Source organism: Hevea brasiliensis, chromosome 11 (genome assembly GCF_030052815.1).
Source record: "Hevea brasiliensis isolate MT/VB/25A 57/8 chromosome 11, ASM3005281v1, whole genome shotgun sequence".
Lineage (NCBI taxonomy): Eukaryota > Viridiplantae > Streptophyta > Magnoliopsida > Malpighiales > Euphorbiaceae > Hevea > Hevea brasiliensis.
In genome coordinates this window covers 72,529,643-72,543,830 of record NC_079503.1, presented here as the reverse complement: position 1 = coordinate 72,543,830, position 14,188 = coordinate 72,529,643, and the positions used below count along the sequence as shown (strand labels likewise).

At 38.6% G+C, this 14,188-nt stretch overlaps 1 protein-coding gene and 1 non-coding gene across 2 annotated transcripts; one reads left to right on the top strand and one right to left on the bottom strand.

The window, feature by feature from the left end:
- Positions 1-5,259: 5,259 nt before the first annotated feature.
- Positions 5,260-13,862, top strand: LOC131170270 (photosystem II CP43 reaction center protein-like). Its single transcript, XM_058129327.1, has 2 exons — positions 5,260-5,831; positions 12,209-13,862. Exons 1-2 carry the CDS (start codon positions 5,260-5,262, stop codon positions 12,849-12,851), a joined length of 1,215 nt encoding a protein of 404 aa, XP_057985310.1. The 3' UTR covers positions 12,852-13,862.
- Positions 13,089-13,178, bottom strand: TRNAS-UGA (transfer RNA serine (anticodon UGA)). The gene has a single exon. It is a non-coding gene; the product is annotated as a tRNA-Ser (tRNA).
- Positions 13,863-14,188: the final 326 nt, after the last annotated feature.

Here is a 14,188-nt window from a genome sequence, read left to right as displayed (position 1 = left end):
TACCTAAATGATACCCTCTTTTGTTCTAACACATTCCATAAAACCTCTCTTGGAACACTATTATAAGCCTTTTCCAAATCAATAAAAATCATGTGTAGATCTTTCTTCACATCTCTATATTTCTCCATCAAGCTTCTAATGAGAAAGATCGCTTCCATAGTTGAATGACCGGGCATGAAACCAAATTGATTGAGAGAGATAGAAGTATCATGACGTTGTCGATGCTCCACAACTCTCTCCCATAACTTCATAGTATGGCTCATGAGTTTAATTCCCCTATAGTTTTAGCAACTCTGTATGTCTCCCTTATTTTTAAAAATAGCTACTAAAATACTCTTCCTCCATTCATCAGGCATTTTCTTTGAGTTTAGAATCTTATTAAATAATTTAGTTAACCATGCCACTCCCATATCTCCCAAATGCTTCCACACTTCAATTGGTATTTCATTGGGTCCACAGGCTTTACCCACTTTCATTCTCTTAAGTGCTTCCTTTACTTCTAAAGATCTAATCCTTCTAGTATAATTCGCATTCTTTTCTATTGTTCTATAATCTATATTCACACTATTACCATTTTGACTATTATTAAAGAGATCATTAAAATAATTTCTCCATCTTTCTTTAATGTCCTCATCTTTCACCAACACTTTTCCTTCTTTATCCTTAATGCACCTAACTTGATTGAGATCTTGACATTTCCTTTCTCTCCTCCTTGCTAATCTATAAATATCTTTCTCCCCTTCTTTAGTTCCAAGTTTCTCATATAACTTTTCAAAGGCCTGTGCTCTTGCTTGACTAACTGCCTTTTTTGCCTCTTTCTTTGCTATCTTGTACTGTTCATATGCCTTATTATTATCACATTTAGGTAATTTCTTATACCATTCCCTTTTTCTCTTCACTGCCTTTTGTACTTCCTCATTCCACCACCATCTCTCTTTTGAGGGTGGTCCATGTCCTTTAGACTCTCTAAGTACTTTTCTAGCTACTTCTCTAATCTTTGATGTATCCACATATCCTTGGCCTCCATATCCAGCTTCCATACTTCGGACTCGAGAAGCTCATTTTTGAACTTCACTTGCTTTACTCCTTTGAACTCCCACCACTTTGTTCGAGCTACACTATTTCTTCTGACCTTACTTGAATTTTTCCTAAACTTGACATCCAAGACCACCAGCCGATGTTGACTTGTTAAAGCCTCTCCTGGAATGACCTTGCAATCCTTGCATAGAGCTCTATTTGTCTTCCTGGTTAAGAGGAACTCGATTTGGCTTCTATGTTGCCCACTTTTGAAAGTCACTAAATGTGACTCTCTTTTTATATAGTAGGTATTTGCTAGTATTAGGTCATATACCATAGCAAAATCCATGATGCTTTTTCCCTCCTCATTTCGACTGCCAAAACCAAAATCTCCATGAACATTCTCATAACCTTGTCTATCACTTCCTACATGTCCATTCAAATCTCCACCAATGAAAACATTCTCTTCATTCGGTATGCTTTGCATTAAATCATCCATATCTTCCAAAAACCTTTGTTTACTCTCACTGTCTAGTCCTATTTGTGGGGCATAAGCACTAACTATATTTATTGTTTCTCCTTCTAGTACTAGCTTTACTAGTATAATTCTATCTCCTACTCTTTTCACAAACTATTATCGCTGCCTTTCAATGTCCTGTCTATGATTATGCCCACTCCGTTCTTGTTTCTCTCCTTTCCAGTAAACCACAGTTTGTACCCTGAATTACCCACTTCCTTACTTTTCTTTCCTACCCATTTAGTCTCCTGAATGCAAGCAATATTCACCCTTCTCCTTTCCAAGGTATCCACAAGCTCTATTAATTTTCCTGTAAGTGATCCAACATTCTAAGTACCAACCTTGATCCTCCTCCTATCCTGCTCCTTCCTAATTGGTCTCCTTCTATGATATCTTCTATTATTTTCTATGTCTATCTTGTGTTCTGTTCCACTATTTATTCTACTATCTGTCCTATGGACTAACTTCTTTGCCCACACCCATCCATGATGTGGGAACCCTTACTCACTTAACACCACACCCGGGCGCCGGCATGGCTCGTCGCTTTCAGTGAACGCCCTACACCCTTGCATATTTCTCACTACACCTGGGCTCTGATGTTGCGCGTCGTTAGTAGAGGATGCCCCAACGTTTATATCATTTGAATCCATATCATAGGGTGTAACGAAATTTTTACGCTGGTTGTTACCTACCGCAACCCTCCTCCTTTATCCGAGCTTGGGACCGGCTAAGTGCAAACTACTTAGGCGGAGTTTAAACTAATATTGACATGTAAAATAAATTTAATTTAACACTTGGTAATTGTAAAATAAATTTGCATGATAGAAATTTTTATTAGGTTGTGATTGTTTGGGCCTTGTGTGATATTAGAATAAATTACACATATACATAATTAACTTAGTTCAATTATTCTTAGGGTAACTTGGTGAGAATTAATTAATTAGGTTAAATATAAACGTAGGGTTATTTGAAATTGAATTTTTTTGTAAATTAAATTCTCAATAATAAATTAATTTTAGTCATTTGGTAAATATCATTTAAATAATTAGCAACCCCATAGATGTGAATTACTTGTGTGTGTAGGATTAGAATTGCATTTTTTAGGATAAAGTTTAATAAAGGAATAATAAACAAGACTTCTAGAAACATTAGTAGAGGACTGACACTCGAATTAACAAGGTTAGACCAGGCGTAAGGGGTGCCTAACACCTTCCCCTTACGTACCCACTATCCCGAACCGAGACATTGGGCTATGGTAATGACGATTGTGGAAACTCTGCAAGGAGTAAGTTGCCATCCATGACCCTCGAAAGAAACACTGAATATGTCCCGGTTATTACCTGGGTGGCGACTCTTGTCTATCTATGCCTTCGTGGCATAAATCCTTAGTACCGTGGTAGTGTTATGGGAAGACGGTACTTACCAGTGGTTTGATTTTATTAGGATTGTATGAAGTGCATGTCTAGGAAATGCTATCTAAGGAGGTGGTACTTAAGTGAGACCATTGTGACCCCACCATCTTTCCTGCGCATTACCTGGTGCATTTTATATAATTCCAATAGATGATATTTCACCTCACGCCCCCCTCCTACAGTTTGGCGACTCCACTGGGGACTAAATGGATAGTTACTCCAACATGTTTCTATTAGTCTAATATTATTCCTTTGTTAAACTTTTTGCATTACATTACACTATCACACGGATCACCCTTACCCTTTTAGCCTCGTTAGTACTAGCCAAGGAGACCATGGTTCTACTCGAGCTATGATGAATTGGTGAATGTAGCACCCCATGCCCGTACCTTTGAGTATATAAAAGAGCCACAGCTCCGGCCGTTGTGCTTAATGGACAAGCTCTCTCATGGGTGACCCTTTTTCTACCCAATAAAGCCCATGAGCCATAGATTTCAACCCTAGGTACCCCGTAGATTTTTGTTGTGCTGGATTCGTATCCTTACTGTTCAAACCATAAGTTCTAGTGGTAGTTGAGATGAACCTAGGCCTATGCATAAACCCAATGTGTGTATAGGCCCAAGTCCATTTAAAAACCCATGTTAAGCAAGAGGATGCTTACTTATGGTTAAACTTTAAGGATACAAATCATTTGTTTATAGAGGAAAGGTCGTCCTGGACCACCTCCTGTTGGTGCGTCTAGTGTACCATAGCCTAGGATAGAATTTTTTTTTCTTACTCTACACATGAGAGTTGAAGGTATAAGGGGGCGAAGATTCAGTTCTGGAGACATTTTTTTCAGTTTATCATTTAGTCTTTGGTCCGATTTTAGTTCGGTTTATACAGTTCGATTTTGGTTTAGTTTTGGTTGTATTAGTATGGTTCGGTTTTGGTTTTGTAAAGGCAAAGGTAAAAATGAAAGTGCATATTCATGCATTCATGCATTGCATTTGTACATAGCATAAGATGTTAAAACCTTGTATTTTTTTTTTCTCTTGTAGTAAACATAGCTTTAAAACACATCAGGAAGACTTCTAATCAGGTCACTTGGGTTAGGGAGGGAAAGAGATTAGTAAGAGTTACACCTGCACAAGCTAAAATGGAAGACACTAAGGTCATGTTTAGACAGATGCTTGAAGAAGCTTTGAATGCCAAGATGGCTGAGCTTGAAGGAAAAATCATGGCCAACTTTGAGAAGAAGCTAGAGATGGGTGGGCCTAGTGATGTTCAGGTGAAAAGGCCCGAAGAAGAGACTAGTAAAATGAAGGCCTTTGATGACGTTTAGGATGAAGAAGATTATCTCCAAGACAAGGCCAAAAAGAAAGAAAAGGGGACAAGTGAGGAGATTAGAGTTGTTACTGAGATGATGGAAAAACTTCAGGCCAGTGTGAAAAAGCAAGCTGAATTTACTCGAATGGGGCTATTACATGCAGATGACTTTGACATCCAGTTGGATGGAAATCTACCTGAAAAATTCAAGATGCCTGATTTGGCTAAATTCAATGGTACTGGTGACCCAAAAACCCACCTCAGGTCTTATCTTATAGTCATGAAAACAACTGGTTTGACTAAGAACCAAGTCACTCAGTTCTTTTCTATGTCACTAGAAGGGGTTGCATCTTCATGGTATCATGGGCTAGAAGCCACTTTAAGAAAAGATTGGGAGGAGTTAGTTAGGAGATTTGTGCAACAATACTCCTATAATACAGCTTTAGATGTTACCCTAAGAGACTTAGAGACCACTAGGCAAAAACTAAATAAAACCTTTTCAGAGTATCTATTGAGATGGAGGAAAAAGGCTATGAAGATGACCAATAGGCCTGCTAAAAAGGATCAAGTGCGATTGGTAGTGAAAAGTCTGCAGCCTAGTTATTATGAGAAACTTTGTTATTATCCCTTGGCTACCTTTGAACAGCTATATGATGCCGGGGTATTAGTGGAGGACGTATTGAACAATGAAAGGAAGAGTTATCAGCCCAAGAGGGGAGGATACAAGTCAGCTAGCAACATTACTGGGGAAAACAAAGTCATTGAGGTTCAAACCATGTCCCACACCCCTAGAAAGTTCTCTCAATTCAACCAAACTCTATCTAAAGTCTTCGAGCGACTTAAAGCTCGAGGCCTCCTCCAACCCTTGGCACCTAGACCACTACCAAACCCATTGCCACCTAATTACAATGCTAACCTATACTGCTAAAACATGAAGTTTAGGACCTGATCGATGCTAAGAAAATAGTTGACCCAGAAAATTGACCCAACACACGCACCAACCCAATGCCCAACCATAATGTTCCACCTCCAGCAGGACTTTACATGATTTCCAATACCTCAATTGACCCTGACCAAATTCTCAACCTTATCCAACCTATCCAAAAGCTTGATGAACCTCGATTTGTAATGACAATTGATATTTGGGATAGTTCCAGTGATGAGGAATGTTTGTTAGATGTTTGGGTTGACTCTGACGGAGAGGAAAAGAGTAGGGTGAGCCACATGACCAAGAGTGGTAGATATTATCCTGATCCACCCATGGAGAAGGACAACGTGAGAGGGAAAGCCAAGGTGTTGGCTGAAGAGGACACAGATGAAGAGGATGATCAGTTCCTTAGGCAATTGAATAGGACTCAGGCTAGTGTAACAGTTTGGGAATTGCTATTGGTATCAGAAAAACACAGAACCGCACTGACCAAGGCCCTGAGTGTACTCAAGGTCTCCACGGAGATAACTCCAGAAGAGATTGCCAAAGTTGTGCTTATAGAAGATGGGGGTCATATTACTTTCTCTGATCATGATCTCCCAGCTGAGGGGAGAAACCATAGCAGGGCTCTTGTAACACCCTCCCTATAGCAACTCCGTACATTCTACTGTTTCGGTAACTAGTATCGGTCCAGAGAGTTAGAACGTCCGAAAAAATATTTAAACTAAAGTAAGGAACCATAATTAACTCAAATATTAATAAGAAAAATTTAGGAAAAAATTTAGAAATAAAATACAACCAAGTTAAATGAGCCGGTGCCCTAGCGATGGCTAACCTAGTGAGAAGTTGCGGTTCTCACAACTAGGAGCCCTATACTCGAGGGAAAAATTATAAAATAATTTTTGGGACTCCAAAGAAGGGTCATTGAGGTTCTTATGGCATTAGAATGCCAAGAAAATACTTAGAAAAAATTTTCAATCGGTACAGATAATTTTGGCCCGTTAAGCCAAACGGAGGGCATTTTGGTCATTTTATCTTCAGAGATGATTTTTGGCTGACTTGTCCAATTAAGCAAATAATTATTATGATCTAAAATATGAATAAATATTGCTAAAAATTAAATTGAAAATGAGTAGAGAAGAGAAGAAAAGAAAATGAAAGAAAATGCTAATTATGACATCATATGATGTCATTTAAATTTCCTCCACCAATCACAATTTGTTAAACTCATTAAAAGAGATAAAAGAGACCAAAAAATTGAAAAACCAATCTGTATCTTCAACCTTTGGGCAGCCAAAAACGTTGAGAGAGAGAGAGAGAAGAGGTTCCACCATTTTCAAGCTTAAAAGCTTGAATTTCCTCTCCATTTGTTCACCAAAATTGCCAAGTCCCTTCACAAAAATTTGATCTTTTACCTAGAAAAAGCTATTGGCAGCTAAAGAAGAAGAGGTTAGGGAGGTTTAATCAAGGTTAAGTGAAGCTCAAAAAGGTTAGTGCACTAAACAATTTCTTTTCTTTCTTTAATCTTGTAAGCATGCTAAATCAAGTAGAAATTGTGTGAAATTAAAAGAAAAACTTGAGTAAATGAAATCTCTAAATTTGGCAGCCATGAGAAAGTTTAAGGATTGTTGGTTTTTGATGAAATTATGTGGCTTAATTATATTATTGATGAGCATAGATGATGGATAAAGTGATTTGGTATGAGTTTGGTGTGTGTATGCCATGAATTGGAAATTGGAGTTAGGGTTTGAGCATGAAATTGAGACTTTGATCATGTAATGATGAAAGTGAGTTTTAATGGTCAATTAGTGACCATTTGGTTATAGGTAAACAAGAAATGAAGTGTGTTTAGTGATGGGATTTGGGTTTAGTGTGGCTGCCCTAGGTGACCTACAGAATTGGACATGAGTCCAGCAGGTTTGGGCAGCCATAACTTGAATTGTAGAGGTTCAATTGGTGCAAGGATAATTTGACATGAAACTAAACACATAATGGCACAACTTTGGTGAAGAAACCATGCCCATAAGACCAAACCAAGTGGACCAAAAGCTTGCCCCAATCCGGGTGACCTGCAGTCTATTTCTGCAGAATGACTAAATGAATAGTGTTTGGTCATTTGGCCATAACTCAGTGTAGAATGGTCCAATTAACCTGAAATTTTACCAGAAACAAGCTGAGATATAGACCAACAACTTTCATGAAGAAACCTAACCCAAATTATGACCAGAACCTATCCAAAAAGTGAGTTGCAATCACTGTTCACTGCACTGTAGATATGGTCAGTCCAGAAAAATTTCAATCCGGCCAGTTGTGGTTTTTGGACCATAACTTGAGATACAAAACTCCAAATGGAGTGATTCAAAAGAGGAAATTCAACTAGACAAAATAAGGAACAACTTTCATGTTGATTATCTTGCTAAATTCCTACTACAAAAATGACTAATAGAACAGTAAAAACAAAGCATGAAAACTGAAAATTTTGTCCAATTAACATTAAGCTTAGAAATGGTATTGGCAACCAATACCAACAAATTTTGAATGCAAAATATGGTATGTTGGGAGTATTAAAACCAATGTACCTATTGTCTATGCAAAAGTCAACATTTTAGTTGACTAATAAAATGAATAGTAACATTCAAACTTGAAATTCAAAAATTGTGAAACTTAAAAGTGCAAAATGCCCTAGTAGGCCTAATGTGATTAGTTTAGATAGGTTGGCATGCCAATAGGGTTCAGTTAGTAGTACTGCACATGGCATTATACCATTCTGTGATTTCATAGCTTTTAGCCATTCTGACATTATGTTGATACTTGGCCTTGTGCCTAATGTTATTACAGCTTATTAGCTATTCTATTGCACACCGGGAGACACATATGTGACCGATGGTGTGACTGCCCGAGGTACTTGATACCCAGTGCCAGTTTACCCGTTTATCCAATCCAGTCATCCAGTATAGGTTACTTGGGCAACCAAAAATGAAAGTGGATAAATTTAATGAAATAATGAATATAACAAGTACAAAATAAGTAAGACTACAAATACTCATCGAAAATTTATTTGCAATGAGACATCAATACATTCACTGCATATTTATTTTCTGTTATTTCTTTTTATTTTATTATTAGCACCACTAAGCATTATTGCTTAGCGTGTTGCTTTTGCCACGTGTAGGTTTTGGAGAGATCGATCGAGAGCCCAGTAGACCACAGACTGGGTGAGACCTTCTGCAGCTCTGCATAGTGTCCGTGTCACCTCACCGATGTAAGTGCATTGGTAGGACACTAAGTTTCATTTTGGGTATTTTGTAATTAACTTTTATTTTCTCATATGTAATTGAAGTTTACGTAATGTATTTTGGTATTAATGTAAATAGTGGAAATTGTGTTTATGAATGAAAAAGTGAATATTTATTTATGACTTTTACATGATTATCATATGAGATGAATGATTGAGGAATGGAAATGTTGTTGAAAAAAATATTGGGATTTTGTTGATGAAATGGAGTTTGGGATTGATTGAAAATATTAGAAGTGTTTTTCACAGGTTCTGAAGAACTGTTTTCTTCATTTTTAACCGGTACTCTGCCGGATTTTCTATAAAATTTGCGGAACCTCAATAAATTTATGATTTCAATAAATGACTGAAATGAATTATATTTCACAAATTGTACTCCATAACTATAAAAAAAAAATAAATTAGGAAGAATAAAAATGATTGAATTAAAATAGGGTGTTCCAAAATTTGTGTGGCATATCTTGCTCGGCTACACTGTAGACGGGTAAGGGGTGTCACATTTAGTGGTATCAGAGCACGGTTTAGGCGTTTCTGGGCCTAGATCGAGTCCATACCATGCATTGCATTTGTAAGAGTCGAGGTGACACTAATGCAGATCTGTTTATCTTTGTTATTTTGATTAGGATATGGACCCCACATCTCAGAGGGCAGTTGAGGAGGAAGTGGAGAGTCATGCTCCACCTGCAGATGGCGAGGCCCGGGGGTAGGGGAGAACCTGCTCCACCAGCTCCAGCAGAGCCTGCTCAGCCTCCACAGGCCATGTTTCAGCAAATGGCCGAATTCTTTAGACAAATGGCTGGGGTAATGCCACCACCACCACCACCACCTCCACAGCAGAAATCACACTTGGAAAAACTAAGAAAATTTGGAGCAGTGGATTTCTTTGGCAAGAGAGAAGATGATTCTGTTGCAGCTGAAAATTGGTTGAGCAGAACAAGAAGGGTTTTAAAACAACTCCACTGCACTCCAGACAAAACCTAGAAGCTGCCATATCTCTGTTGCAAGATGATGCATATGAATGGTGGGATACGGTGTCTAGTGAAGTGCAACTAGAAGTAATAACTTGGGACTTCTTCCTCTCAGAATTCAAGAAGAAATATGTGGGTAGTGTATACCTGGAAGAGAGAAGAAGAGAGTTCATTAACCTGAGGCAGAGACAGCTGACAGTGGCCGAGTATGAAAAGCAATTTATCAGATTGAGCCGCTACGGAATGGAGATAGTCCCTAATGAGGCCGAAAGGTGTAAGAGATTTGAAGAGGGATTAAATGACAACATAAAGATCATGATTACTGCCTTGGGAATCACAGACTTCACCAAGTTAGTAGAAGCTGCAATAAAAGTTGAAAAGGTTAGAATAAGTGAGCAGACCAGAAGAGAGAGACAATAGAAGAGCGGCCCGGGTTAGTCTAGTTCATCTCCTGCACCTGGGAAGAAGTTCAAAGGTCCACCTGCACAGAGTTTAGGTCAACCACAAGGTCAGGGTCAGACCTAAGGGCCCAAGCCACAGTTCACCCCTAGGAGAGGTTAGTCCACACCATCAGTGGGTAGCTCTCTAGGGACGAGGTTCAGGGGATCAGCCCCAACATCTTCTGCATGTCCACATTGTCTGAAGTGGCATAAGGGGGAGTGTTGGAGAGTGACTGGTGCCTGCTTAAGGTGTGGGTCAACAGAGCATCAGCTGAGGAACTGTCCACGCAGAACTACTACAGCTGCTCCAACACAAGCAGATAGACCTGCTCTTACACCACAAAGGGGTAGGAAATCTGGCAAATCTGAGGTAGTGGGACCATCACAGAGGCCTTCATCTGAGCCAGCAGAGAGGCTTGAGGGCAGACCACCTGCCAGAGCCTATGCCATGAGAGCTCAGGAGGAGCAAGATACCCCGGACGTTATCAGGGGTACATTCTCCCTCTACAATACATCTGTGCATGCATTGGTGGATCCAGGATCCACTCATTCATACATCTGCATCAACCTACCCGTAGAAAGAGGGATACTAGTAGGGGAGAGTGACCAAGACATTCTGGTCACTAATCCATTGGGCCACAGTGTAGTGGTGAACAAAGTGTATAAGGGTTACCCGTTAAGGATTCAGGGGTATGAATTCTTGGTAGACTTGATTGAGTTGCCTTTCCATGAGTTTGACGTGATTTTGGGAATGGACTGGTTGTCACGTCATTAGGCAATGGTTGATTGTAAACTGAAGAGGATTTCTTTGAAAACTCCTAAGGGTAATGAGATTACAGTTATGGGGGAAAGGACAGATTTCTTATCCAATGTCATCTCAGCCACAGTTGCAAGAAAACTGATGAGAAAAGGCTGTGAAGCCTACCTAGCACATGTGGTGGATACTAGGCAGGCTAAGCCAGATCTGTGTGACATACCCACAATAAAAGACTTCCCAAATGCGTTCCCTGAAGAATTGCCTGGCTTACCACCAGAAAGGGAAGTCGAATTTGCTATTGATATACTGCCGGGTACAGCACCAATCTCTATTGCTCCTTATAGGATGGCACCCACAGAATTGAAAGAATTGAAAATTCAGTTACAAGATTTACTGGATAAGGGGTTCATACGCCCTAGAGTGTCACCATGGGGAGCTCTAGTGCTGTTTGTAAAGAAGAAGGATGGGACTTTGAGGTTATGCATCGATTATCAGCAGTTGAATAAAGTAACTGTGAAGAATAAATATCCGTTACCTAGAATTGATGATCTATTTGATCAGTTGAAGGGAGCAGGAGTATTTTCTAAAATTGATCTCAGATCAGGGTATCATCAGTTGAGGGTGAACGATGCAGATGTACCAAAGACTGCATTCAGGACCCGGTATGGGTATTATGAGTTCCTAGTGATGCCCAAAGCCTAACAAATGCACCAGCGGCATTCATGGACCTTATGAACCATATCTTCCATCCATATCTAGATTGGTTCGTAGTGGTCTTTATTGATGATTTTTTGGTGTATTCCAAGACCAGGGAAGAACATGATGAACATTTGAGGATTGTTCTGCAAACCTTGAGAGAGAAGAAGCTGTATGCTAAGTTGTCAAAGTGTGACTTCTGGTTAAATGAAATTGCATTCCTTGGACACATAGTATCAGCTAATGGGATTAGAGTGGATCCCAAGAAAATAGAAGCAGTGATGGAATGGAAGCCTCCCAGGAATACAACTGAGGTCAGAAGTTTCTTGGGGCTAGCTGGGTATTACAGAAGATTTATAAATGGATTTTCCTTAATAGCTGCTCCAATGACCAAGTTGTTACACAAGAATGTTAGATTTGACTGGAATGACAAGTGTCAGACCAGTTTTGAGAAGTTGAAGGCTATGTTGATAGAGGCACCAATGTTAACACAGCCAGTGTTAGGAAAGGACTTTGTGGTCTACAGTGATGCCTCTCATAATGGGTTAGGGTGTGTATTGATGCAAGAGGGGAAGGTGGTCGCTTATGCTTCCAGGCAGCTAAGGCCACATGAACAGAATTACCTTACCCATGATCTAGAGCTTGCAGCAATTATCTTCGCACTGAAGATATGGAGGCACTACTTATATGGTGAAAAGTGCTACATTTACACAGACCACAAAAGTCTAAAATATTTGCCAACTCAGAAGGAGCTCAACCTTAGACAGAGGTGATGGATTGAGTTCCTGAAGGACTATGATTGTGTAATTGACTACCATCCTGGGAAGGCAAATGTAGTTGCTGATGCTTTGAGCAGAAAATCCATCACAGCTTTGAGATCATTGTGTGGTCTGGAGAGGCTTACTTGTCTTATAGTTTAGGTGCTTTATCCGTTTTTGGTTTCATTGCTTGTTGCTTTGTCTGGTTCAATAATACCGCGTATCCTAGTGAGTTTTACGGGCCTACTAGACCAGAAGCTTCTCAAGCTCAAGCTTTTACTTTTCTAGTGAGAGATCAACGTCTTGGGGCTAATGTGCGATCCGCTCAAGGACCTACCGGGTTAGGTAAATATTTAATGCGTTCGCCTACCGGAGAAGTTATTTTTGGAGGAGAAACTATGCGTTTTTGGGATTTGCGTGCTCCTTGGTTAGAACCTCTAAGAGGTCCAAATGGTATGGACTTGAGTAGGTTGAAAAAAGACATACAACCTTGGCAAGAATTCCATTCCGCGGAATATATGACCCATGCGCCTTTAGGTTCGTTAAATTCTGTAGGTGGCGTAGCTACCGAGATTAATGCAGTCAATTATGTCTCTCCTAGAAGTTGGTTAGCTACCTCTCATTTTGTTCTAGGGTTCTTCCTATTCGTAGGTCATTTATGGCATGGGGGAAAGGCTCGTGCAGCTGCAGCAGGATTTGAAAAAGAAATTGATCGTGATTTTGAACCTGTTCTTTCCATGACTCCTCTTAACTAACTGAAACAAGAGATCCAATATTTAAAGTAGAAATCAATTTGATTCTACAATACATATTGATTGGGTGGATCAGGTCATACTTAAAAAGTATTTCTTTTTCCTTTTTTTTATTTTCAACTCATTTAGATCTAATCCATTTTTTTTTCTGGCTCATCTATCCCACCTAGCCGAGCCATTTATATTTATGATACTGGGCCAGTCAAAACCAATATAGACATAAATCTATTCATCGAGAAAAGGAGAGAGAGGGATTCGAACCCTCGATAGTTCTTTGCGAACTATACCGGTTTTCAAGACCGGAGCTATCAACCACTCGGCCATCTCTCCGAAAGATAATTTCTATTTTATTATTTTTTTTTTCACAAATAGAACATGGCCATAGGAGTTGATACTATCATTGTACTATAGAAAGATATTAGGTGTGAGTCGATAAGTCTATTTATCTATCTGTAATATATAGATAGATGCAGGATCTAGCATGACCATTTGTGAAGTAAAAAACTACTCTCGACCCCATGTTCAAATAAAAAATGGGAAAGGGGTGGTACTAAGTCATATAGAATCAATGGATTCATGGCACAATCCCCCATGATGCATTTTTTTTACAATTTTTTTGGCTGATAGAGGGATCAAATGGTATAGTTCTTTTGTTGGTAGCTTGGAGGATTAGAAACATGACTATTGCTTTCCAATTGGCTGTTTTTGCATTAATTGCTACTTCATCAATCTTACTGATTAGTGTACCTGTTGTTTTTTCTTCTCCTGATGGTTGGTCGAGTAACAAAAATGTTGTATTTTTCGGTACATCATTATGGATTGGATTAGTCTTTCTGGTAGGTATCCTTAATTCTCTCATCTCTTGAACCTATTTGTTCCAGATACAAAAATGAACTGAAAATGACCCCTCCCCCGAATTCTTTCGGGTTGCGAAACACATTAAAATTCAATATAAGTCTAAGTTCCCAAAATGTAAAATACAAATAAAGAAAACAAAAAATTAGAGGGAGGGGTCAAACTTTTTTTGTAATTTGTAAATGTAATTAAATGTAAAATTTAGTCTAATGTGATAAAAAAATTATTATAGATGAATCTATTAATATTAGAAATATTAAATGTAATAAAAGAAAATAAATTTTTAAATAAATTAATTAAATATTTAAATTTAATATATAAATATTTTTATAATAATTATTATTAATTAGTATATTATTAGTATAATTTGTATAATTTTGATTTAATAATATAAAAAATATAATAATAATATATTAATAATAAGAATCGTCCTGAAAAAAAAAAAAATCTAGCATAGCTGTTCATAAATATGATCCAGACATTGT

Coding starts and splice junctions, on each gene's coding strand:
- LOC131170270 (XM_058129327.1), top strand. CDS start 5,260: ATGCCCAACCATAATGTTCCACCTCCAGCAGGACTTTACATGATTTCC. Junction 5,832..12,208: donor CTTGTAACACCCTCCCTATA/GCAACTCCGTAC, acceptor AATCCATCACAG/CTTTGAGATCATTGTGTGGT.